At 50.7% G+C, this 23,096-nt stretch overlaps 1 protein-coding gene across 4 annotated transcripts in view; it reads left to right on the top strand.

Moving 5' to 3' along the window:
• Nucleotides 1-23,096, top strand: part of WHRN (whirlin) — an 88,647-nt gene that overhangs the window by 12,870 nt on the left and 52,681 nt on the right. For all 4 annotated transcript variants that reach the window (XM_012532840.3, XM_004269301.4, XM_049711021.1 and 1 more), the window contains exons 2-3: nt 11,589-11,807; nt 21,401-21,526. In XM_012532840.3, coding sequence (XP_012388294.1) covers nt 11,589-11,807; nt 21,401-21,526 — 345 coding nt within the window. The remainder of the gene's footprint in view (nt 1-11,588; nt 11,808-21,400; nt 21,527-23,096) is intronic.

Raw genomic sequence — 23,096 nt, 5'->3', positions numbered from 1 at the left:
TTCTTCCCCAGTTTTTTCCATTTGGCAGGAAAAGCCATGAGGAACCAAACAACCCAGGCCACAGCCGCCCTCCCCCTTCCTGGGAAAGCTCTATGCATGTCGTTGACTAAACCTTAGGGCACTCCTTGCCTCCTTTCCTTGTCCCCATCTCTTATCTCTCTCACCATGCCCTGACCTTGGTCAGGATTTTATTTTGTGCAGTCTGTGGAAATTCCCTAACTAGATAACTGTGACCTCAACTCAACCCCCATTAGGATAAACCTGTAGCTTACGAAATCATCTCACTGGATGGTGGAGGCTTGAATCTGTCTTGCTGTCTGCTATCAGGGCAGGATGAGGACAGAGTCTCCTCGGCTTTGTGTAAAAGACTGGTGGCCATTGCAGACTGGGTAAATCAAAGACCGTTTTATTCAGTTCATGGGAAACACGAGGAGTAGAGGAGTCTGTTTGGGCTTTTAAAAATAAAGTGTGTGTGTGTGTGTGTGTGTGTGTGTGTGTGTGTGTGTGTGTGTGTGTGTGTGTGTGTGTGTGTGTGTGTGTGTGTGTGTGTGTGTGTGTGTGTGTGTTAATGACCTAAGAGATACGGCATCAACTTAGAAAACTTAGAAACCCCAGAAAAACACAAAGGAAAAGAAACCCCAGATTCCTGTCTGTTCAGTTCCCTGTGTGCCTGTGTGTGTGAATTTGCACTGGGAACCCTCTATAAAACTGCCACTCTGAACATAGTCATGGATCCTGCCTCTTTCACCAGACAATGTATATCAGGACTGTTTTCCCACCTTGATAAATGTTTCTCGAAAATGATTTTTAATGATTGCATAATATAACATAGCAACGGGGTTCATGGTTTAACTAATTTCTTCTTGTTGGACTGTTTTTTTAAAAAAACATTATCCATATTTCTGCTTTAAACATCCTTGCACATTAATCTTTAAGCATATCTCTAATAATTCTTTGGACTGTCTCTCTAGAGGTGGCATTGGCTCAGGGGATAGGCAGATTTTTAAGGCTTGGGTAGATGTTGCCAAAGTGCTCTTGGGAAAGAGTTTGTTTTTATTACAGCCCCTTCGCCCAACATTAGCAGTGCATAAGACGCCTCATTTTTCCTCAGCCTTGCCAACACTGGATATTGTATTTCTTTTCCATTTTTGCCAATCTGATCGACAAAATGTATCCGACTCTGATTTGCATAATTTAAATAGTGAAGCTGAACTGCTTTGCGTGTTTATTGTTTGTATAGCTGTATATACATATATATGGTGTATAGAATATATCATATATTATAGACATATATAGATATATAATACATATATAAAACATTTATTTGGTGTATAGCTTTTTGATGTTCTTTGCCCATTAAATCACAAGAATTTGACATCTCCATGTCGTCAGATCTATCAGCCTTTTTCTTTATCATACCTCCTGGGTAGATTGTTAGGAGGTGGTTGATTCCTCCACCTTGAATTCAGATTCTTCAGTCTAAGGGTGAATTAAATTGGAAGCCCATCCCCGTGTTAACTGAAAATGCACAGAAAGTGATGACGGACAGCAATGTGGAGAGTCAGCAAGGAGAATACTCCCCATCCATGTATCCACTCGTGCACTGAGAAAATGATACTGATATAAACTGATTTTCCTGATGGATGGATGCGCTATGGACATTAATTCTAGACAGCAAAGCAGTCCATTGCAAACCCATCGAGGCGCATCTGGTGATTATATTTATGACTCCTAGAATCTTGTTAGTTCCTCCTTAAAGGAAAAAAGAAAAGAAAAAAGAGACAAAATTTAAAAGAACATTTGTAAAGTAATTTACTTAAATTGTAAGAGACTAAAAGCCAGGCTTAGTGGATAATTGAAGAATTGCATTAAAAAGGAATCAATATCTTTCTGGAATCGCTCTGTCCTCATCTTGTGAATTGTTTTGCAAAGGGACGGTCACTCTGTCACTATCTTATAAATTTCTCATGACATTATCACCAAGGACAACATTTTTTTCCCTCTCTTTGATCCTTCATGTTTTTCCTTTTCACACAACCTTAGCTCACTAAGACATTTAGGGGCAAAGATACTGGAGAGCAGAGGTTTTGAAATTTCAGGTCCCCGTTCCAGCCTCTGGGATCCTGGCATTTCCAGCACTGGAGCAAAGGTTTCCTTCTGCATCTTCACACTGAGCCTTTGGAGAAGGTCAAACTCATAAAGAAAAGAGAATGAGGGGAATGCACAGTTGATTTTTGAAAATCTACTTAGTAAGTTCCCAATTAAAGGCAAGTTTAAACATCATTAAGAAAACTGAAAAGGAGAAACGATGCAGATATTCGCACCCTCCTTAACTAGTCATCACTTCTCTGCCATCTCCCCTGGCCTTTATCTCCATGTATTCACATTTCCTCAGTGGTTTAATTACCTTTCTCCTTTCATTTTTGCTTCATACGTCTGTGAAAAATACCTCTGCTTCCAACTGCGTATAGAAGATGTCTAATCCTTGAGATGTCCTTTAGCATTCATTCATCCACTTGACAGTTGTTTTACTGAGCACCTTCTATGTGACTGGTGTGATTTAACACCCTCTTTAAACTCTACATATCCCATGTACTTATTTGTTAATATATTTGTAATTAATATTACTTCCTACTTCAAAAATAACTGAGTGACTTTACCTAAAAAGCATATCGTGAAAGAGGCACGTGAAAGAGGAATCAGAAACCATGTTGAAAAGTGTAGTGTGTGTGTGTGTGTGTGTGCGTGCGTGCGCGCACACTCACACGTGTTCACGCACACAGGCATGTGTGAGGTGGTGCCTTTATAGGAATATTTCATATTCAAATGGAATTTTGAGCTTCCTAGCAACCAAGGTAAAAAGAGAAATTAATACATTTTTTTAGATTCTATAGAGAACTTATTGGTACTTCAGGAGAGGTAAAATTCCTCACTGGCAGTCAATTTCAAGAGGAAGGAGGTCAATTTCAGGAGGAAGGCAATTTCAATTGCATTTTTCATTGTCTCTCATTTTATGTGGAATCACCCACAATCTCCTGTCTTTCATATTTATTGATACATCTGTGACCAAACCAGAAGAATTTCCTGTCTTCTCTGTCTATTGAGAAAGATGAGGATAAAATAATCACTTATATAAGTGAGTATGCTGAGATATGTACTTTCAGGAACAGGGAGCAGCACGTGCAAATAGCTTGGAGCACTTGATACTATAAGGAAGGCTAGGTGGCAGGGCAGGAGATAAGGCTGGCCGTGCAGCAGGGTCAGCTCTGCGGGCCTGAGAGGCACTGGGAGAGTTTGGAGCAGGGCAGGGAATAGTCCACTTGCATTTTAAAAGGGTGTCCGGACACCCTGCAGAGACTAATTTTGAAGGCTGAGAGAGGAGGCTGGAAAGCTGATGCAGTTAATGGTCCCTGTAAGAGGTAATAATTAACACAGACAAAAATGTGGTGCGGAGGAAGGAGCTCTGAAGACAGAGTGTTCATTAGGGCTTTACTTTCTCTTGACATTAAAATATGCCACAGGGGCAGAGAGTCCACACACCAATTTCTGTCCTCCCTCAAAGTGGGGCTAATGGGGAGGGTCTTCCCAGTGCCTATGGCTGCACCTGGGACCAGCTCAGGGTTCAAGAGTGCAAGGCCTCTCATTTATTTACAGCCTGTTAAGTCCACGCTCCCTTTTCAGATCCTCTCCTTGTCCATCTTGGGAGGCCAAGACGTGGGATTGCCCTTGTGTTATTTGAACCTTCTTGAACTACTGGTAAGAGATGCATGAGTTTGGAGAAGCCAAGATTCAAGTCCAAGTCCAGCCTCTTATCCTCTCTGTGACCTTACATAAGACACTTCAGCACCCAGATGTTCTTTCTTCATATGTGCAGTGGGAAGAATAAAACGCGTGGTCATTGCACTAATTTTGCTGTTGTCAATAATATTAACCACCGTTTGCTGGGCACCTGCCATATGCCATGCCCAGTGCAAGATGCTTTGTGTACATTATCTTGTCTGTCCTCATTTTGTCCACACAGCTCCATAAGGGTAGGCATTAGTAGCCCCATTTAACAGGTGAGAAAGCTGAGGCTTGGAGGGCTTAAGGAACTCGCCTGAACTCTCATAGCTAGGAAGACGTGGAACTATGTCTGGGAATGGTTTTCTAGTGAGTATACCTTTTACTGAAAAATTCTCGAGGGGTCCTCCCCCTCAGCCACCTTTTTATTTTGATGCTTTATAATACTTTTGTCCCCAGAAGGGATTGGAAGATAGAGCCAAGATTTGCCTAAACGGGGAGATTTCTGCAGCCTGTGGAAGAAGGCATGAAAGAGGATGGATCCCTGCGCCACAGTGAGCTCTGCTTCGGGAAAAGATCGCTGCACAGCCCTCACCTAGTCCCGTCCACAGCGCCCATAGATGGGGGGCATTCAGGCCTCCTATAGGTCCAGGTTTCACAGTGCTGCCCCCTGCAGGTAGTTATAGGAACTACACAGAGAAGGACAGGGTTGCATATGAAAAAAAGACAGCCCACTGCCTCTGGGATTCCACTTTTCTCTGGTGTAGAGAATTAGATGCACGTGTGCACCAAGATGCACGTAAAAGTATGTTATCGCAGATTGCTCGTGCTGGCAAAAGTGAGAAGCAACATAAATGTCCAGCAATAGGGGAGTGGGAATTCAGTGGTTGTGCATCTCTGCCAGGGAATGCCATGTAGTGTTGGAAGAGGTGATCTTTTGAGGAAAGAGCTTCAAAATATATTTTTTAGCTGAAAAAAAAAAAGATATCAATGAAATCTTAAGTATGAGTCAACCTGTGTAAACCTCAGACAACAATAGTTTTGTGTGTGAACATCCACATGTTTGTAAAATGCACACAAGAAGTCGGGAAGGACAGACACCAGAATGTAGCTGTGTGTGATTACCATGGATGGTGAATTGAGACTTCTACTCTGGGTTCTCTATAATAATAACACCTAACCCTTCTGTACCTCTTACCTATCTTCCAGGCACTAAACACTTTATGTATATTAACTAATTTAATCCTCACCACTGCCCTGTAAGATAATACTACTATTATCCCGTTTTATGCCTGGGAAACTGGGGTACAGACTGGCTAAGTAACTTGCCTGGGGTTGCCATCGGCGGGTAGCAGAGCCAGGATGGGAATCCTTGCAGCCCTGCTTCAGAGCTGCGGCTCTTAACCATTCCCTCTTCTGCTTCTGTCTCCGAATTCCACGTGTGTTGAGGTGTGTATGCTCACGTGAGTGTACAGAAGCATGGAATGGTGACCCGGGGCTGCCTGAGCCCCAGGCTAGTGGACTGCTCTTTCTGTGGCCTCATTTGAACAAATTCCTGGCGGCTGCCTGGCATCTCGAAAGCCCAGTGAATATCTTGAATGAATGAGCAAATGAATGAAATGAATGAATGGGAAAGTAAGTGAAGGAGAAGGAACAGGGGGAGGGTATAAAGAAAACAGAACATGCATTGTGCCTTAAGGAACTTGTCTTGTAGTCTAAGAGACAGAATGTATGAAGGTGATGCAGAGGCTATAGTATAGATGGCAACAAAAACATACAAGTGCGCTGGGTGCTCTCTGAGAAGGGGAGTCACTCACTATCTAGGAAGGCTTCCTGGAGGTGGTGGGAAAGGGGCTGAGTGTCAAAGGCGGGGCTGATATGAGGAAGTGTGGATTAAAGGAAAGAAGGACGTTTCTGAAGAGGAGGAAAGTTGGGAGGGAGGGGCTAGAGTTGCTCATGTATTTGTATTCATGTAGATGGGAGGTTTAGAGAATTTCTAGGGCTTTTGTTTGGGAGAAGAAGCTGGCAGACTTAGGAAGGGAATTCATATGCATTTAGTACCTACTCTGTGCTATGTACTATGTAGGTAGTTTACATTATCTTAATAATCCTTACAACAGTTACATTTTAAATGCAGAAACAGGCACAGAGAGGTTAGGTTATTTGCTCTGTGCCACACAGCAGGTCAACCTCAGAGCCAGGATTGGTGCCCAGTGAGTCTGAACCCAAAGCCCAACTAGGCAAGGTGGGGTCAGGAAGAGCAGGGTAGCACATCCTTCCCTCTCTTCCCCGTCACTAACCTGGGTCTTAGACCAGCTCCCCTTCCTGAGTTTGAGTGATCTGTTCCCCAGAAGAGAAAACCTTGCCCTGAAATAAGCTGGATGACTCACCATTCTATGTCCTTACTCGAGACTTTTCTGAAACACTTCTTTTGTACCTGCCCCTCCAGACAATAGTCTAATGGTCTTGTGACCTTGTGCTTGCACTTTGGTGCATGTTTTCGAACACAGGAGCATGTGTGCATCTGCCGTACTAACACCCTGCCCCCCAGTCCCTTCACATTGTAGCTGTCTCCAGTCTATTTCTCAGTCCTCTGCTGAGCAGAGAATTCTGTCGCCTGGACTGTGATTTTGGGGTGTCAGAGTCAGCTCTGAAGAGCTGAGTGAGGCAGATTTGCCTCCTGAGAGCATTAATCCAAGTAGCAAGTTATTAAGTTTGAAGACATACACATATAGTTTACAGTTCTACAATCATAGCATGCAGTCTGAGTAGTCATCTGGTGATGGGTCGTATCTTAGCCATGCCATCTGCCGGGTCAGATCGAGATTTCCGTGATCTGACCTGGTGGAATGCTGGTTAAGCCCCTCCGTCAAGTTTCATCAGTACATGTGATAACACGCAGGGGAGCAGAGGACTCTGGTGACGGCTCTTGCTTGCCGTGGACTTTCCCTAGATCTCATGGGATTTTTTTAGCCTTAGCTCATTGGATTCTTAAGTATCAGGCACTGTGCTAATAGAGTTCCTCTACCTACAGAGAGCGTAGAAAAGGGATCTTCATTTTACAGGAGGGAAACAGGTGAACAGAGAGGTTTGGTAACTTGTGTGAGGTGGCACAGCTTATAAGCAATTGATTCAGGAGACTGGCTGATTCTGCAGGGTGCTGCAGCAGGAGAGGGGTGTGGTTGACAGTCACCCACGGTCACAGGCAGAGCATGCAGGCTGCTTTAAGGTAGCTTTTGGATGTGATTTACCACACATGAGCAGCTGCCTACAAAGAGCAGGCTTCCCTGATTGTGCAGCGGTTGAGAGTCCGCCTGCCGATGCAGGGGACACGGGTTCGTGCCCCGGTCCGGGAAGATCCCACATGCCGCGGAGCGACTGGGCCCGTGAGCCATGGCCGCTGAGCCTGCGCATCCGGAGCCTGTGCTCTGCAACGGGAGAGGCCACAACAGTGAGAGGCCCGCGTACAGGAAAAAAAAAAAAAAAAAAAAAAAAAAAAGAGCAGGGAAACACAGTTGTAGTCCCACTGGAGTGTGTCCCCACCCAGTCCTCAGGCCCCTTTGAAGGTCCCTCTGCTGCCCATGATAGTGCCGAGTTGGGGTGTGTATCCTGCAACACCTGAGGTGCTCCATCTGCTCTCCTGGTGTTTTCTTAAACCCTTTTGGTCCCTCCCAATTGATATGGAACCTCAGAGCCTCCAGGTTCAAGATCTGGTTCAGGGACCTGATAGCAACTTCTTTTCTTCTAAATACAGCAATGAACCAGAGGACATTGAAGTTTAACTTGGGGCAGGACCTTAGCAATCAGGGATTCCAACCCATTCATTGCCAGTTGGCAAAACCGAAGCCCAGCAAGAGGAGGACGTAGCCCCCGACCACCCAGCAGGACAGGGGCACAACAGGGACATGCCTGGGTCTCGGTTTCACAGCCAGAGTTCCTTCTACTTTGCCCTACTGCGTAGGGCTGCTTGCTCCTGAGGCTCGCCAGTGAGAGAAGCCACCAGTTCTGTGAAATGAATGGCCTGGGCACCTAACCACAGTATCCTCCAGATGGCCTGAGCCTCGGGGATCAAGGTAGCAATGGTGAGTAAGTGTGGAAGGCAGGCGGAAGGGTTGTCAGGGCAAGAAAGCACCAGCCAGCTCTTCTTAGGAATTAACCCCTCCGTTCAGTGACCCCTTTTAAAATAAGCAAGCGGTTGTTTGTAAAAAAAAAGGAGACAAGAAGGCAATGAGAAAGCAGAAACTGAATTGCTAGACCATCCCCTCCTCGCCTTCCCTGCGTGACACACAAGGTTTAGTCAAAGCGCAGTGGCTGGAGGCCTTCCCTCTGGGTTCTAATGGCCACGGCGCCAAGACCATATTCCCAGAGCCTGCTTGGATGTGGAAAGTGCTGTCTCAGGAATCTCGTTTTTTCTTCAGTTTTGCCAGGGAGATAAAGATGGATGATGATACTCGTGCTCTCCAAGACCCAAGGAAAGCCTATATTTACCCCCCAAAGAGCCAATGTCAGAGGTTCCAGAATGGGCTAGGCTTGAGTGGCCGTCAGATTTCCTGGTCCCACAGGCTTGTGATGGGTAAACTGAGGTGCAGAGGCGAAGAGGCTTGTCCAGGGCTGGCCTCCTGTGTCTGGGCTGTACCCTCTCAGTCCCTTCCCATCTCGGGTTGCCAGTGTCCCCTTCTGTACCACACTGGGGACGGGCAGCACTTGGGAGACTCAGTGACCTCCCAGGCCCTCTCCGGCGCCAGCTCTCCGTGGTGTTCTCATCAATGTCATTAACATCCTCTCCGTTCTCAAGGTTGCTGCTTGCCTATTTATAGAACTGACCAAGAGAATGCCACTCCTGCCAGCCATACAGAATACAAATCATGCACTGTGCATTGGTTTTCATTCTCTCAGGCACCTCTTTTCTTTCTTTTTTTTTTTTTTAACTCCTTGGACAATGCTTATCTACACCTGGTTTCCCTTCTCAATGCGGACACTCCTGGGAGGAGAGGCGAGTGGGCTCTGCTGCCTGCTGGTCCCCCACTGTGTGCAGAGGCCCGGCCCTCAAGCACACTGTTTCCTTTAACCCCCGCAATCCTGAGAGGTGGGCATTGTCTGCGTCCCACATGTGCTGCTTTCAGAGAGGAAGCAGCCGGCCCCAGGGCTCCTGACCTACAAGTGACAGAAGCGACTTAAATCCAGTTCTGCCCAAATGCACAACGTCCATTCTTTCCACTTGCCTTCCCCGTTCCTAATTCCAGCGCAGCCTTCTGGATCAGATGAGGAAGGTGGCTGCGGGATGATGCCTGTGCACGCTCTGGTTCCTTTGGAGGCCATATATGTGCTTTCTCATCCAGTCAGGGCAACCAGGCTTTTCTGAGGACCTACTGTGCGCCTGACGGAGCCTTGTCTCTCTCCAGGCTGTAGGTGCCGTGAGGATATGCCCACTTTGCTCTCTCCAGGCCCAGCACACAGTAGGATGGGTCAGCCCTTGTTGATGAGTGCTGGGGCTCAGACTCACCGTCTGTCCAGGGAAGGGAGCAAAGAAGAGGCAGGCCAGTTGGAGCAGCATCAGAGCTGCAGCAGTGCCTTCACGGAGGAGGGAGCAGGGGGCAGGGCAGAGGGTCCGGAAGACCGCTCAGAGGCTGCAGTGGCTTCTGCGGGTGGTGTTCATGCCCTGAGTTCTGGCAGAAGCCCACTTGGTCTACGGCTTCCTCCATCCTGCATCTCAAACTTCACAGAGGCTTTATTTTCCCAACTGTTCTGTCAGGGAAGTCCCAAGGAATGTGAAAAGAACACTGTACAATGTTTCTCTGCTCATCTTCTCAGAAATCTATTTCACAGGGCTTCCCTGGTGGTGCAGTGGTTGAGAGTCCGCCTGCCGATGCAGGGGACACGGGTTCGTGCCCCGGTCCGGGAAGATCCCACATGCCGTGGAGCGGCTGGGCCCGTGAGCCATGGCCGCTGAGCCTGCGCGTCTGGAGCCTGTGTTCCACAACGGGACAGGCCACAACAGTGAGAGGCCCGCGTACAGCAAAAAAAAAAAAAAAAAGAAATCTATTTCACAAGCAGGATTTTGGAGAGCTGCCATCCTCTCGTTATCCCTCCACCCGTTATCCCTCCAGCTTGCCCGTCCTCCTCTGGAAGAGGTTCAGACGTGAGAGTGTCCAGTCCTGTGGCCCAGTGTCCTTGTCTGGCAGCCCCGCCCAGCCAGGGCTCCCCACTGTCTTTGAAAGCCCCACCCTTGACCCCTTTTGTCTGCCAAGAGAACTGGGGGGTCAGTAGAACACAGTGCTGCACGGATTCAGAGAGCTAAGTGCCTCCCCACCCTTTTATGTATGTTGCTGTTTTCTAGCATTGAACGCAATATACCTTCATTCCGGAACATTTGGAAAATATTGAGAAACAGGAAGGACAAAATAATAATCACCCAGAATTCTGCCACCCCGAGAGAAACACTGCTGGCATCTTGGCACGTTACTCCTCAGTTTCATTTTTTTTTCCTGTGTAATTTTTCTCTTAACATAACTGAGACCACACTGTAAGACAGGATATATATCCTTCTGACCGCACTTAACATTAAAATGTATCACACATCCGTGGCCTTACAAATACTCTGTAATGATTGTAAAATGCGATTTTAACGGCAGCGTGAATTTTCCCACGTGCAGGTGCTATCTGTCATTGGCTCAGGAGTCCCAGGTTTAGGGGTTTGTTTGCTGTTAATCCCAGTGCTAAGTGACCGTCTCCCTGAATAAAGGGCTTCATGTCAGTACAGGTGCATCATGGGAAAGCAGCATGGCCGCTCCCAGGGCTCAGAGTTTGGGTTCACCTCTCCCTGTGGCTCTTCCATCCCCACACTAGAAAGTGTTGAGTCAAGGTGGTATGCACACTCAAAATTAGCTGCCGTACGAAAGGAACCCCCTACTAGCTGTGCGGGCAGGTTATTTCCCTTGTTTCCTTCCACTAAATTATGGAATCCCTCTCCCACTGAATTGGATTCCATGAGGATTTCAGGAGATAAAGCAGGTACAGAGCCGAGGGTCTCATACATACAGGCCCTTCATCATTGTTAAGCTACCATTAGTGTCGGTATTTTTAGCTCTTGACTCTCTTGTCTAGTAATTTATCGGGGTCACCAAGGCCACCCCCAGTTTCCATAAGGGCTCACGGGTTCAGCATATGATTGAGCTTGTGGCTAAGATTTGTTACAGCAAAAGGATACACAGCCCAGTGAGCACAGGAGCAGCAGGCGAGGCAAAGTCTGCGGGAAGCCAGGCAGAAGCGTCTGAGTCCTCTCTCTGTGCAGTCACACATGATGGGCTCGATTCCTCCAGCACTGAGTTGTAACAACACGTGTAAAATGTTGTCTACCAGGGATGCTCACTAGAGACTCAGCACCAGAGGTGGGCACCTCCGTCTGTACCCACATCCCAGACCCCCACGGGGTTTGCACAAATAATCCAGGCACAGCAAGCTGCCCTTATTAGTTAGGGAATGGTGGGGATGCTCAGAATGCAAGTTCCCAGAGGCCCGCCCAGCAGGCCCTCGTAAGGATGCAGTTGTAGGCCTGCTCTGTTAACTCCGTTCTGCACAGGTATGCTGAGAGGTCCTATTCCATGTGTTTGGACTACTTCAAGGTGGGGGCCAGAGTGGGGTGAGACAGGTGTTCTCATTTCCATAGGACAAAATTGAGGGCTAGTAAAGGGAAGACATTTACGAGCTGGTCGCCTACTCCATGTACGGGGGCCTGAGAGGAAGCAAGTTCTGGATAATCCCTCACCGTCCCCTTTCCTGCTAACTTGTGTGTCTCTCTCTCTCTCTAGGCTCTCAAGGGCTCCAAGAAGCTGGTGCTGTCGGTGTACTCAACGGGGCGCATCCCTGGCGGCTACGTCACCAACCATATCTACACCTGGGTAGACCCCCAAGGCCGCAGCATCTCTCCGCCCTCGGGCCTGCCCCAACCCCATGGCAGCACCCTACGGCAGCACGAGGGTGACCGGAGGAGCACCCTACACCTCCTGCAAGGCGGGGATGAGAAGAAGGTGAGCCTCTGGGCCTTGGCCTCGCCGGGCCTCCTGGAGGTGGAGGGCTGGGAATGGGGGCCTGGCCATGAAGACCACATTCTCCTTGCCAAGCCCAGAACAGGGAAGTTTCTTAGAGGCTGGAAGAAGGGGGTTGGGCTGTAGGGGCTCTGGCCTTCGTCTCTCCCTCAAGTCCCAACTGAAGGGTCTTCTTTTCGTTTTAACCTGTGCACCACTTATCGTAATTCACACTCAGCTGCTGCAACGAGAGCCCGAACACCGTGGTTTAAATAAGCTGGATTATCTGCCCCTCACATAGCAGAGTAAAGGGGACCATCTAGGCTGATGGGGCAGCTCTGCTCTCCGTCTGCCATCCTCTGGGATACCGCCCCCTTCTGGTTGAAGCCTAGTCCCCCTGTAGCCCCTAGAGTGGAAAGAGGAAGAGAGAAAGCTCGGATGATTTACACTAGAGATGATTTAAAACTTCTCAGTGGTCCAGACCCAGGCCATGGCCACACGCAGCTGCCAGGACTCCAAGCTCCACAGGGCGCCCTTTGCAGTGTGGGTCTCAGGTTGTAAGGAAGAGAAACCAGAAACCGGTCCTGGTCCCCTTCCACAAAGTCAGAATTTACTGGAAGTCTGTGGGCAGCCCCAGAACTGAAGCTGAGGGACTCAGGGTGCAGTCTCCAGGAAGAAAGGGATCCCCATGGTTTCTGTTCTCTGCATCCTTCACCTCAAGATTCATATTCCAGGGAGGGAGCACCTGATTGGCTGGCGGGGAGGTGCCCTTTGATTGACAGAAACACCAAGACTGTGGCCGGTGGAGGAGGGGTTGTAGCCCAAAGAACCATGGGGTGTTGTAACCTGAAGAAGACGGCCAGGGGCGTCAATAGATGCCCCCTACAGAGCCTTCCTCCCCGAGACCATGACTGTTTCTTTAGAAAGGACTGAGAGATGGTCCCCCTGATATTTAAGGTTCTCTCCGGGTGCTGTTTGCATTGTGCCCTATGGTTGCTCCTGGGACCAAGAAAGTCATTCCTGTAAGCATGACTTTGGTGTGACCATGACTTTGGTCTCTGGTGTTTTAAGACCTTGACACAGCTTGGGGCTCTGAGCCAACCGCCTTCCCTCTGGGGACTCTTTCTCAGCTCTCTTTTCCTGTCCATAAGACCATAACATTTATTTAATGTGTTTTGTGTTCTTTGCTCAAATGTCGATATGCAGGAAGCGGCAGAGATGGCGGGGGCTTCTGTGCCAGGCAAGAGGCAGTGGGGTAGCCAGTTCGTACGCATCGTCAGAGCCTGCCTGGGCTTCTTCAAGGTGGCCAGGGTTGCAGAGGTGGGCTCATATCCCCCTCCCCGCCTGGCCATCTTGAGAAAGCGGCACAGCCTGTGGCATTGAGTCATTTTCAAGGCCAGCCTTCCAGGGTGGGTAGTGAACTTTATCTTTTTCTCAAGCTCTTCCCGGTATAGGGCATGGACTTAGAATAGTAAGAGCTCACCATGTGCTGGCTCTGTGCTTACAGCATCTCACTGAATCCTCGTGGCTTCCCCATGGGGTAGGTGTCCTTATGCACATTTTACAGATGCAAAATCCGACATTCAGGGGGCACTGCGGCAACCAGGACGCATTGAGCGAGTCAGCCCACACTTAGTGAGCACCTATGCCCGACGCTGTTATGGGAGGTGAGAATGGAGAAATGGGCAAGAGGCATGAAGCCTTGCTCTGGGGAAGCTTCCAGTGAGTTTGGAAGTCATAGGAGACAAAAATTCAGAAATGAGCATAAATAAGCAAGGTAATTAAGGTGGTGAAGATTGATGGAAGGAAATGAAATCAGGAAGTGGGTTAGAGAGTGACGCGGAGGGAGGCTCTGCTTCAGATGAGGTGGGCGGGGAAAACCTCTCTGAGGAGACGACTTCTGAGCAGAGACTGAGAGAGGAAGATGGAGCCGTCACGTACCGTTCTGAGCACTGAAAATGCCGGGCAGCAAGGACAGCATGTGCAAAGGCCCTGAGGTGGGAATGAGCATGGCATCTTCAAGTCTTAGAGAGAAGGACCCTGCCACTGGAATTGAGTGGGTGGGAGGATTGGGAGGGTGTAAGGTGCCCTCGGGGAGTCTCAGAGTAACGTATATAGGAATGTAGAGGGCAAAGGCTAAGGGAATCATGCTCCAGGGAGGACCCAGATACCTCAGGAGGCAGGAAATACCCTGAACCACACCAGAGAAGCTCCACAGATTTTATAGTTCCAGGCTGAAGCTTCTACACGCCCCGACCCCGTTCCTCCTTTTGCTGACACAACATGGAGCCCCCGTTTTCCTGTTGAGGAACGGCATGGGGGAAATGTCTCTGGAGCCCTCACTTCTGGCCCCCTGGCCTGATTCTCTTCTCTCCGGCAGCCTGGTCTCAGCTAATATTCCAGATAGCCACGACCAGACTCCCAGACTTCCCGTGCCAAACTTCAAAAATCCTAACCTCAACCCCAGTGGGAACACACCTTCTAGGGAAATGAGTTCTCAGGGCAATAGTGATGTAAAAATCTCATGTAGCAAAATTACCCTTGAAAACCTCCTAAGCTGTCCACTGAAGCTGGTTCTGGTTTTGCAGCCCTTGCTAGGAATGCCCTTCTCCACACTGAAGTGTGAGAACCACCCCATGAGGCTGAAGGAAGGAACAGAAGGGAAGGACACAGGTAGCGCCTCTGGGAATCAAGCCTGTCTGCTCTCAAGTCACCGTCACATCGTCAGAGGCGAATAGGGTGCAGAGTTGTTCAGTGTTCCAGCTTTCCATTCTGGGCTAACCACCAGCCTCTGTATGAAAAAACTGGAACAGATCTGTTGTGGGAGTTAGATAGTATGGGGTCAGCATGGCAGGGAGAGTAAAACACTGGAACCAGGCTGCCTGGGTTCAAGTCCTGGCTCCACCACTTGCCAGCTGTGTGACCTTGGATAAGTTACATAACCTCTCTGAGCCTGAATCTCCTCTTCTATAACATGGAGACAGTGGTAGGGCCTCCTCTCCCCACTCTGTGTAAAGGCTTTTGGTTCTGGGCCCTGGTATGCCCAAAGTGCCTGGATCAGTGCCTGGCACAGTGGAAGTGCTCAGTAAGTATTCATTACATGAAAGACTGAATTAAAATGCAGGGCTCAAAGTCCCCTACTGCCCCCTGCCAGGGTCACTGGCCCATGAGCAAGTGAGCAAGTCTCAGTGGTTTATCGGTCCCAAAGCCCCGCTCCAGGCTGAGCAGGCAGACCCTCTGCAGCAGCGGCTTCTCCCCCAAGCTCATGCCTTCAGCAGCCACAGAGATAAGGAGGGGCCTGCCCCTTAGCTCAGGCTGGGGCCCAGCTGGGAATGGAAGGCGAGGAACCTTTGGGACCGGCTCTGAAGAAAAACCTACAGGTTTCCTGTGTTTCTCCTTTACCATCACACTCACAGCGCTTCTGACACCAGATGTGGGGTTGAGGGGTGGGGTCTCCCACCAAGCAATTCTCTGCGACACCAGCTGGATGTCTTACAATTTAACTCAATTCTGACACTGTCTACCTGGAGAGTGTCCAGTCCCACAGGTTAAGGACTCAGTCCCGTGAAACAACCCCCCACCTGTCCCCACTTCAGATACCAGTTGCAAGTCCAGGTTATCAGCTGTGCTTCCGACTGGTTGGCTGTAACTCAGAGGTTCCCCTGACCCCGTCTCAGCTTTGATTAATTTGCTAAAGTGCCTCACAGAACTCAGGAAAACAGTTTACTTACTGGGCACCGGTTTATTATAAAAGGATACGGTAAAGGATACAGATGAACGTCCAGATGGAAGGGATGTGTAGGGCAGGTTATGTGGGAAGGGGCGCAGAGCTTCCATGCCCCCTCCAGGTGCACCTCTCTCCCCGTACCTCCACCTGTTCACTGACCCAGAAGCTCTCTGAACCCCATACTATTGGGATTTTTATGGAGCCTTCATCATGTAGGCATGATCAATTTTTTTAAATTTTATTTATTTTTTTTGGCCTCGACGGGTCTTAGTTGCGGCGTGCGGGATCTTCAGTGTGGTGCGCGGACTCACCATTGTGGCACGTGGGCTTCTCTCTAGTTGTGGTGTGCAGGTTTTCTCTCTCTAGTTGAGACGCGCAAGCTCAGTAGTTGTGGCACGCAGGCTTAGTTGCTACCCACGACATGTGGGATCTTAGTTGCTACCTGCGGCATGTGGGATCCCTGACCCGGGATCGAACCCGCGTCCCCTGCATTGCAAGGTGGATTCCTTACCACTGGACCACCAGGGAAGTCCCATGCACGATCAGTTATTTAACTCCACTTCCAGCCCCTCTTCCCTCTCTGGAGAAATTGGGGTGGGGCTGAAAATCCCAAGCTTCTAATCATGGCTTGGTCTTTCTGGGGACCAGCCACCGTCCAGGAGCCCAATCAGAGTCACCTCATTAGAACAACAGATGCGCTTAGTGCTCTTATCACCTAGGAATTTACAAAGGTTTCAGGAGCTCAGTGCCAGGAATGAAGACAAAGACAAAATATATATTTCTTAGTATAAATCACAGTATCGCATCTGGTTTCAGAACTCCCTGACTGTGTGACCTTGGGTGAGTCACTTAACCTTGGGTGAGTCACTTAAGCTTCCCTGGCCATGGTTTGGGGATGGTCATAGCAGCCATATGGGGCTGTTTCAAGAATCAATAAACCATGTGCACAGAGGATAGTGCCTGGGGCATAGTAATTCATTGCAGTAACAACCATCATTTATCCAATGCTTCCTAGGTGCTAGTGCCTTTCATATCATTTTTGCCCCCAAATGTTTATTGATGTCATCTTCTGAGGTGCTCATGCTGCTTCCTGGACAGGGTTGGGGTTCTAGAGAAAGGTGGGAAGGGGGATGGCAGTGCCTGCACCAGGCAAGCTGTGCAATTCTCATTTCACTGATGGGGAAACTGAAGATCAGAAAATCAACAGGCCCTGCCCCAGGGTTGCCCAGGAGTAAAGGGTAGAACCAGGATGCGAACTCAAGCCTGTGGGAGGCAGTGCAGTGAGCTGATTAAATGCCTGGGCTCTGCCAGCTGTTTGACCTTGGCCGTGTCATTTCACCTCTCTGGCCTCACTTTCCTCACCTGGAAAATGGGTATAATAAGAGAAACCATAGAGGAGGAAAGAGGACTCAACGAAGTAAGGCATGTAAAGTGCTGAGCACAGTGCCTGGGATCTAGGAAGGACTCAACACGTTTAGTAACCAGTTGATTTAGTAAGTTATCATTATATTCTTATTATTGGTGGGAATGGTATTCTTTTCACTGTGCCAGGCTGCCTCTCACAGCTTAGTGCCCTTTCCCATAGGTGAGTTTTGTTTCCTGCTAAGTGCTGGTGGAGTTTCCAGCAGGTGATTGAAGCAGATACCCTGCTGTTGGTAGGTCTGTTATTACAGTCCTGGGGTGAAGACTCCGTTTTATTCCCGTGTGAAGGATTTATGGGGAAGTGACTGGCAGGCAGTAGGGCTTGTTTTCATCCTTAGTATTCAAAGGCGGGGACCACAGCCGTCTGTGTGCTCCTGGGTTCCTGTCTGCTCTCTCCCCCCAGAATCTTCATGTCCCGGAGCTGGAGAGACCAGGTTGGGGTGGGAATGGGGGAGGGACTGACCCACGCCACCGAGTGAATTGGGCTGGAGCCTTGGTGTGAGGCCCCCAGGCCAGGCCTGGCTTGTTCCATGCCCCAGCAGCACAGCCTGCAGGAAGGGTCCATCCGGGTTTGAGGTGGGCGCTGCCACTCTGTCCTCAGCCAGCCTCACTGACGTCCCCCAGGTGTGAAGCTCGCCTTCCCTCATCCCACCAGCGTTGTAAGGCACACACCTTGTCTTAAAGGAGCTCCAGAAGTTGGCCTCCTCTGCTGCTAGCCCTCCCCAGTAGTCTTCCTAAAATCCGAATCTGAGCCTTTTCTCTCCTGCTTGAAGCCCAGGCTTGTTGACCTCGCTCACTGCCCCACACAGGCTAGTGCCTTCCCTGCCACTCTCCCACCAAACAGAACCCTGCAGTGATCCCAGGGGGCCTTTCTCTGTCATTTTCCTGAGCTTTTGCACACGTTCTTGCCCTCCCCTTGCCCTGGTTGACCCCCTCGGCCTTCAGGGCTTGGAGGTCATATTTCTGGGATGCTCTGCCTGTAGTCGGGCTCCCAGGAATGGACTCTGAGACCAAGATTTCCCTGAAAGAGGAATGTGCCTGTGGTAGACAGAATAATGATGCCCCAAAGACGTCTACCTCCTAATCTCTGGAGCCTGTGAACAGGTCACTTTACACGCAAAGGGACTTTCCAGGTGTGATTAAGATGAGGACCTTGAGATACAGACATTATCCTGGATTGTGTGGATGGACCCAATGTGATCACAAGTGTCCTTAGAAGAAGGCAGGAGTGTCAGAGTCAGAAAAAGGTGGTGTGATGCCAGGAGCAGAGAGAGAGAGAGATCAGAAGATGCTACACTGCTGGCTTTGAAGATGAAGGATGGGGCCATGAGCCCAAGAATGCAGGTGGCCTCTAGAAGCTAGAAAAGGCAAGAAAATGGGTTCTCCCCAAGAACCTCTAGAAGGAATGCAGTCCTGTTGACCCACTGTAGACTTTTGACCTCCAGAGCTTTGAGAGAATAAATCTGTGTTGTTTTAAGCCCCTAAATCCATGGTCATTTATTACAGCAGCAATGCAATGCCCTGGGAACTCCACCAGAAAAGGCATGAGGAATACAGGACCGCGCGGAGGGAGGAGTAGGCTGTGATACCATCTCTGCGGAGGCCTTGGCTGGTCCCAAGGGAGCTCTGGAGCTGGGGGTGACTTGCAAGGTTGTCCTGAATTGAGGCAGGGGTCAGGCTTTCGCTCGTCTGCATCAACTAGTCATTGGATGGAAGCTGCTCCAGGGAGGCTGTGACCATAGGTGAGGCAGGTCCTGGCAGGCACTCAGCTGTGAGCCATCAACAGCCAATACTCCAGCTCGGGGGTTCCTCTGAGGACAGGGACCCAGTTAGATTCTCCCCTGAATCTGTGCCCAGTGCGGAGTTGGGGTTTGGTTTGCACTGGATGGAATACCAGCACCGGCTCACATGCGTACAGCCTGTCCCTGGTCTAAGAAGCAGCCCATGTTCATTCTCTCGCATGAAGAAGGCTTCCTCATTCTTTCCAGATCATACCTGCCCAAGCTCAGCGCCATGGCTTGCCCAAGAGGGACATTTTGAAGATGATAACAATAGCTGATGCTGTGTGAGTGCTTCTGCAGTCATGATTCTAAGTGCTCCAAGTAGATACACCCGTTCATCACTCACAACAACCCAGTAAAGTTGCTGTGATTGTTTTCCCCATTTTATAGATGAGAAAACTGAGGCACAGAGAGGTGAAGTACCTTGCCCAGTGTTACACACCTAGCGAGTGTCATTGCCGGGATTAAACTTCCACAGTCTGGCTTCAGAGTCTACACAGGCAGCCACCACACTGTCACCTCCCAAACACACAGACCTGGATGTGATGAGGGACCAGGGTGAACCAGGGTGCACCTAGGTCACCTCAAACCTATCCCAGCCCTGGAGCTGCAATGGGGGAGGGAGGGGGCTAGGAAGTTGTTCCCAAGTCCGACTTCAAGTGTCCCCAGAGCCTGCTGTTCCCAGAGCTCTGACATTTCTGGGTGACTGCTCACAAGTCCCCCTGAGCCTTCTGTGGGCCTCACAGATGCTTTCCTTATAATGTGGCCATGGTGTCTGATGAAGAGATGGGGGGCTGGCTCTAGACTAAAGGGGCTGGGGCCACTCCACTGGGCGGCACGGCCTGGCACTCTCCCACAGGGATGGGCCTCCCTGACATGCTGCGGAGTCTACAGTCTTAGAACCAAACCATGTAGAGTCGTTCTGTGTGTAGGGCTCTCTCCCGACAGTGGCCTGCCAGCCAGTAGGTGTCAGCTGCGGCTGTGTGGCCTTGTCTGGTTTTGTCCTGTGCGAAGTAGCACCAACAGTGGCTAGCATCTATTGAGCGTTTACTGGGGGCCAGAGACTAGCCTACATTTGTCTCTCAATTTGATCCTCTCCCGAGTAACCTTATAAGGCAGACACTATTTTCATCCTCATTTTCTAGGTGAGGAGGCTGAGGCACAGAGAAGTGAAGTAACTTGCCCAAGGTCACACAGCCGGGCCCCCACTGGTCAGTTTGGACTTGAGTCAGTCCTCTTCAGCACCACCCCGCTGACCTCTGGCCGCGGGGGGGTCGAAGAAGGAAGATAATAAATGTAAAAAGCTTCTCCTGGTGGCTGGTGCAGAGCCCCTGATAACTCTTAGATGAATGACTTTTCGGAAGTAGGAAGCTAGTTGGATGGCTTCCCCGACACCATGACATTTGCCCTCCCCTGATGCCCGCCGGGACCTCCACCCCTTCCTCTCCTGCGGGTGGTCACACTGTGCTCTCTTTAGGCCCCTCACATGTCGCTGGGTCTTAACTTGTTGCGGGATGTTTTCTGTCCTTTTGGGGTAGGTTGCAGCTGTTCTGGCCACTTCTTTTTGTAAGTTCCCCTTTCAGACGCAAGGCACGCCTAACCTGCATGTTCCTGCATAGATTCTGAGGCTTCCTGAATCTGCCCCAGCCTCTGCTGCCCAGTCACCCACCTCCCCGGCCCCCATCCCACCCCCTGCGCTCCCTGCCCTGGCCACAGTGCCTCACTTCTCCGGTCCTGTGCAACGTGTGCTCCCCTCCTGCTGTCCCATGACCCTGAATGCCCGTCTTGCCCTTGCCCTACCCTTGCCTGGCTGGCTCCTGCCCACCCTCCAATCTCATCAGAGACGTCACTTTCTCCAGGAAGCCCCTCCCTACCCATCCCCCCACCTCCAGGCGGGACCATTTTTCCTCCTCTGCACCCACACAGTCCGCAAGTCACCCCATCTGGCTCTGATCATGCGGTACCGTGAAGGCTTGTTTACTGGTCTCTCTGCCCCTCAGGACTCTGAGCCCTTGGGAGCAGGCCTGTGTCTGGGTCATCTCCACATCCCCTGGCCTGGCACTGGGTCTGCCCTTAGTGGGCGCTCCCTGTGTCTGTGGAATGAAGGGCTGCTGAAGCGACACTGCCGTGGCCTCTCAGGGTGGATGGCAGAGCAGGAGACCCCTGGGGAGGCGGGAGACCCCTGGGGTGGCCGGTGGTGGGGCCCTGCACCTGGACTTAGCCTTGATCCGAAGGTGGGAGGATAGGAGGTGAGGGAGCTGGGTGGAGGGTCCGCAGCCTGACGGGTACTCCCTGACTGAAGGGCGTGTAGTCAAGGGCAGCCAGTGGAGGCCTAGAGAGTCTGTGGCCGCCATGCTGTGAGGAACACATGAAAACCTGGAGTGTCTAGAGTGTTAGCACCCGAGGGGTCCCTGGAGGTCTTCTCCTCAGCGCCTTCCTTTTACCGCACTTGTACTTGTGACCCACGGAGGGGAGAGGGGCTTCCCCAAGTCACCCAGCAAACCAGGGGCAGAGCTGGGGAAGAAACCGGAATGTTCCAGGAGATCTTGCAGGCCCGAATAGGTGTGCCCGTCAGAGTATGGGAGGGGGTGTCTTTAGCCTGCCGCCCCCCCAAGGTTCCTGGTGCCCTCCAGGCCCTCGAATACTCTCTTCCCTCCCTCCTGCAGGTGAACCTGGTGCTGGGGGATGGCCGGTCCCTGGGCCTCACCATCCGTGGGGGAGCCGAGTACGGCCTGGGCATTTACATCACTGGCGTGGACCCGGGCTCTGAAGCGGAAAGCAGCGGGCTCAAGGTGAGAGACCCCTGACTCCCAGGGAGGGGATGGGGCGCCAGGCTGAACGTGCTGGGGCGAGGGAGGGAAAGACCTGTGTGTGGAGCCCTGTGCAGCTGATTTCAACGGGACGTCCGGCAGAGCAGTCGGCACCCCACGCGAAGGACCTGTCCCGGCGGAGAGCCCTCCCCTGGCTGCACGGCTCTAGTTCAGAGCTCAGAGCGGGCAGCAGGAGCCGCCACCACTCCCGAGCCCCGAGTTCTCCTAGCCGTCCGCAGAGCAGGGCAGCCCCCCACGAGCTGCTGGGCAGCAGGCCCAGCTGCTGTTTTGGAAACACTGCTGATGGCCTGTGATGGCCCCGACTTCAGGGTTGATTGCGGTACTCGGAGAGGGAAGGGGAGAGGAAGCTGCAGGCTGGGGTGGGTTTGCACCGGGCAGCCTCGGGGCTGGCGTTTGATCCAGAGCAACCAGCAATTAGCTGTCCTTTTAAAGAGGGCTATCTGCGCGCCCAGCAGCTGTAATTGACATTACACATATCATCTCATTGAACCTTATCCCGTGGGGTAGTATGTTATTACCCGAATTTCCCGGTTGGGGAAACTGAGGCATGTAGAGGTTAAACAGACTTGTCCAAGGTCATGCAGCTGATCAGTTGCAGAGCAGGGTTTGAGCCCAACTGTCTTAATTCCAAAGCCCACGGTCTTAACTGCTACACTGTATCCCCTTCTGGGGAGGGCCAGGAACTGGCTCAGAGCTTTGGGGGGGGAGGTGGCAGTGAGTGAGGCAGAGACTGTCCACAAGGGCACTGGACTCAGGACACCTAGTCGCCTAGATAAATGGCAGCATGCTTTGGGGCTAAATCCTGGTGGCAGGGATGCCACAGCAGCAGTGACCCTGGGCACAGGTGGCGTTTGAGCCACATCTTGTGGGACGAGAGAGGCTGTTGGGTAAATGGGCTGGGCTGTGGAGCTGTCTGGTTGAAGGAGCCATGTGGTTTGACCGTGTGTGACTGGATGGGCAACTATAGCCACATGTGAGGCTGGGAACGAAGGCACGAGATGAGGTCGTGCCTTCCTAACAAAGGGCCTTGAATGCCCCACTGACAGAGGGAAGCGGATTCTCTCTGCGGATGAGAAGAAGGGTCATGGCAGATCAGAGTGGTGGTCAGGAGACCTCTTCCCCCACCAAGCCACAAAGGATGAGGCTGGAGTGGGAGAGAGACAGGAATGAGACTGCAGCCTCATCCTCCATGCCGTGGCTCGGGGGGTTCTCTTAGGAAACACGGCGTAATGGGAAGAGCTCTGGCTCTGGAGTCCAGATCCCAGCTTTGCTGCTTTTCCTTTAGTAGCTGTGTGACCTTGGAGAATCCCTCTACCTCTCTGAGTTTCCCTTCCCTCTCCCAGATAATAACAATATAGAGCATCTCTTTCTCAGAAAAAAATGAGGAACAAACTCACAGTGACCTTAAAAATAAAGGTTAAAATTATTCAGGGTCTGTGTTATGGACTGAATGTTTGTGTTCCTCCCAAATTCATACCTTGAAACCCTAACCCCCAAAGTGATGATCCTAGGAGGTGTGGCCTTTGGGAGG

The sequence above is a fragment of the Orcinus orca genome, chromosome 6 (assembly GCF_937001465.1).
Source record: "Orcinus orca chromosome 6, mOrcOrc1.1, whole genome shotgun sequence".
NCBI lineage: Eukaryota > Metazoa > Chordata > Mammalia > Artiodactyla > Delphinidae > Orcinus > Orcinus orca.
This window is presented reverse-complemented; position numbering and strand designations above follow the sequence as displayed.